The following is a 3,662-nucleotide window of genomic DNA, read 5'->3' on the forward strand; positions in this document are numbered from 1 at the left end:
ACAACAAAAGTCGCAAACATCATCCACAAAAACCACAGACTATTTAATTTGCTACAGATAGAATTATAACAAAAATCACCTACTATTTTATCGAAAGTCACAAATGGTTACAACAAAATAAAAAATCACTTTGTTATTAGCATCAAAAAAAAGTTGTCTCTTTACAACAATTGTTAACAACAAATCCTACAAAAATTACGGATTGTTTACAACAAATAGTTCATCAGTTTTGCAGCGAAACCATTGTTGGGCCGAAAAAAGAAGGCCCATTAAGCCGGCGCGGGAGCGAGGCCGGACGACCGATCGCTGGCGCACGATCGGTCGCCGGATCCAAAGCGTTTTCCTATCTACTAGTACTTCCTCCGTCCAGAAATAACTGATACAGATCATTTACCTATATCCGCATGTATACGTGTGTAGAACTGTAGATACATATACGAATCTAGACAAATCGAGTCACTTATTTCGGCACGGATCGGAGCGAGTAGTATTTTCCCGCCTTTAAACTCCTCACATACATAAATCAGGGACATGGAGCAATATAGTCAAACCCTAATAGACCCCCACACACCAAGTCAAAAAAGCCCACAAAAGGGGGTGTGATGAGTGAGTGAGTGTGAGGTGATGAAAAGGCACGCGTAAAAGAGCCAAACAGATGTGAGCTCATGGCCCTTTTTCTGCTCATATCATCTCATAGCTTCTTAATGCCGGCTAGCCCTGTGATTCTACATGCATGAGGTAGTTAGTAGGAGTACTTGCCCTCATGCAGTCACCATTAGATAGCATGCCACTTCAAAAGCATCACTTAGCTAGTAACCTGACTGAGTGACTGGTATAGCTCCACTCTCCTTCTCGAGATCCCGCCTTGGCCATCACCATCAAATAATGCCTCTGAGTCCTGAGTAGCCAGTGCCCAGAGACTCACACAAGTCACAAGTAGTCTTTAGCCATGGATGCGAAGGGATCCGGCGTCATGGCAGGCGCCCACGAAGGAGAGGAGACCAGGAACATCATGGCCGCCAACGCCGGCGCCATGACGCTGGTAAGGGAGTACCGGAGGGGAAACTGGACGCTGCCGGAGACGATGCTGCTGATCGAGGCCAAGAAGAGGGTGCACGACGACCGGCACCCGGCAGACCAGGGCCTGGCTCGCTGGCGGTGGGTGGAGGACTACTGCTGGCGCGCCGGGTGCCAGCGCAGCCAGAACCAGTGCAACGACCGCTGGGACAACCTCATGAGGGACTACAAGAAGGTGCGGGCGTACGAGCACGCCGGCGTGGCAGGAAGAGGCGGCGCCCCGAGCTACTGGGAGATGGCGAGGGCGGAGAGGAAGGAGAGGTGCCTCCCTTCCAACCTACTGCGCGAGATATACGAGGGCATGCGCGAGATCGTCGAGAGCCGAAGGATGAGCTGCGGCGGCGCCGGCGTCCTGTTCTTGGGTGCACCGGCCACGACCAACACCAACCCGGTCGACATCCCCATGCAGGCCTCCCCGCTCGCCCAAGTCCTGCCCCGACCTTTAGGTACACCTCATTCTCTCGTTGCGTTCTTGATCACAAGAGGTCTTGAGGAACCATTATTCGTTTTGATCGAGATATGGTTTGGTTTCTTCCTTGCCAAATCAAGACCAAGAAACGCACTGCAGCTCCGAGTCGCCTGAGAGGAAGAGGCTACGACCGTCGCTGGACGGCCTGCCCGGGAGCAGCACGGCAGGAACAGCCTCAGGACACGGTGATCACCATCAAGAACTCCATGGCGACCAGAACTCCGACGACGAGGAGGAGGACGGCCTGAACGGGGCGATCGGCCGATGCGCGGCCATCCTGTCCGGGGCGCTAGAGAGCCGGGAGGCCGCGGAGGAGCGGCGGCACAGGGAGGTGATGGCGGTGGAGGAGCGCCGCAACTTCGCCCGGCAGACGCGGCGCGAGGCCGGCGAACAGTGCATGGCGGGGCTGGCCGTCGCCGTGAGCCAACTCGCCGGTTCCATGCTCGCGCTCGCCGCCAAGCGGAAGGGCCCCGCCGCGCCCAAGTGAGACAAATTACAAACCCCCATGCCAGGCCAATAATCCAGCGGGAACTCTGCACGATGATGCCGCCCCGCGCCGCGCGCGTGCAGTGATCGAGTGCGCAGCGCCATGCATGCATGCACGGCTTGCTCGAGATCGGTGCGCGCTACGGTCGGCGAGCCCGAGACGCCTGAACCTTGCATGTGAATTGCATCTGTAGCGGACGTAGCGAGCAGCTAAGTACCAGTACTACTTTGGTCATGAGCAAAGTACTTAGTTTATTTGGATCTATGTATGCATGACATGCATGATTTGCTTGTGTGATCGAGTGCTGCATGCGGGATTTAACATCTGAAAATATATGGACTGTCAATGTAAAGTGCAATCTTAATTTAATGCAAGGATGTGTGTACCCATGTTTGATTTTCATAATTTTATAGATTCTTACGATGGTTGTTTAATTTGTAGAGTTGATTCTCATAAGAATTTTTCCTAAGAAATCCTTTACACAAGATATTATGGAAACTAACATCTATTCATACCTCTTTATAAAAATCCTGTGCTTTTTCTGTGTTTGAATCGGATAAACTTGAGTGAATTCCACTTTTTACCCTGTGTAATCCTGCAGTTGTGACACTAATTGCCCCGTCGAATAAAAAAATCATCTAGATTATGCATTTTAGAATATTTGGACCCCCGATTTCTGGTGCGTATTCATTGGGTAAGCTATGAGGTGATTACCTACTTTCAAAAATATCAGTACGGGGACGAGGAATGAAACAATTGGACAAGAGAAATCTGGACATAATCGTAGATGAGGGCCTCCGATATTTACACATTTTTGTCGCACCACATCGACGAAATACGCCCGTCATATCTAACAAAAACAAACAAAATGCTAAATTAGTGTAAAACCATGTTTAAAAACTCCTAGATGGGATATTTTTGTAAAAGTTGCACTAAATGGGGTAATATGTGTCACAAATGCGCAACTATAGGGTAAAAAGTATAATTCACTCAATAAACTTTATTTCATATGCTTTCTATAGGATTATAGTGGGCATGCTATTGCAATTATATATTTTTTTTTCTGTCCCTACGATTTTTCCCATTCTAAATATCAAGCGGAGCTGTTGGTACCATATCACAACAAAAAGGTGCTTGCATGCATGTACGTGTTGTGCAGATCCAATCTAAAGCTGTAAAAGCAGTGCGCGCAACCGTAATTCGTTCTTCTACCCCAGCTAGTAGAAAATTTACCTTCGATCGAACACTACACGGCGTGTAAACTAGAGTAAAGATCCACGTACTGCACATACTACTGACAGCCACACCACTGTCCCATGTAAGATCTGTTGTAACTTAAGCATTTTTGTCCATGCAGGAGAACAAAACCTCAACTGCTAATACAATTCACTAGTAGGCCTTCACATACGACTAAATATCTTATTACATACGGTAAACTTTTTGTTACTATACAAGGTTGAGTGATGCTTATCTAGAGTGCACGCGGTTTATTAAACCATGTGTGATGGGTCTCCTATCGCACAAATTTTGCATCCGCAATAGTTTGCGATGTGAATATCCATCGCAAATCGTCTGCGCTTTTGCTTATCGCAAATGACATGTGATGTTTCGTCGTATGTGTTATATTCT

The 3,662-nt window shown here is 48.3% G+C and overlaps 1 protein-coding gene across 1 annotated transcript; it reads left to right on the plus strand.

The window, feature by feature from the left end:
- Window positions 1-1,012: 1,012 nt before the first annotated feature.
- LOC124696968 (trihelix transcription factor ASR3-like) lies at window positions 1,013-2,033 on the plus strand. Its single transcript, XM_047229624.1, has 2 exons — window positions 1,013-1,523; window positions 1,627-2,033. The coding sequence occupies exons 1-2, from the start codon at window positions 1,013-1,015 to the stop codon at window positions 2,031-2,033; spliced, it is 918 nt and encodes a 305-aa protein (XP_047085580.1).
- The last annotated feature ends 1,629 nt before the right edge of the window (window positions 2,034-3,662 follow it).

This window comes from Lolium rigidum, chromosome 3 (assembly GCF_022539505.1).
Source record: "Lolium rigidum isolate FL_2022 chromosome 3, APGP_CSIRO_Lrig_0.1, whole genome shotgun sequence".
In the NCBI taxonomy this organism is placed as follows: Eukaryota; Viridiplantae; Streptophyta; class Magnoliopsida; order Poales; family Poaceae; genus Lolium; species Lolium rigidum.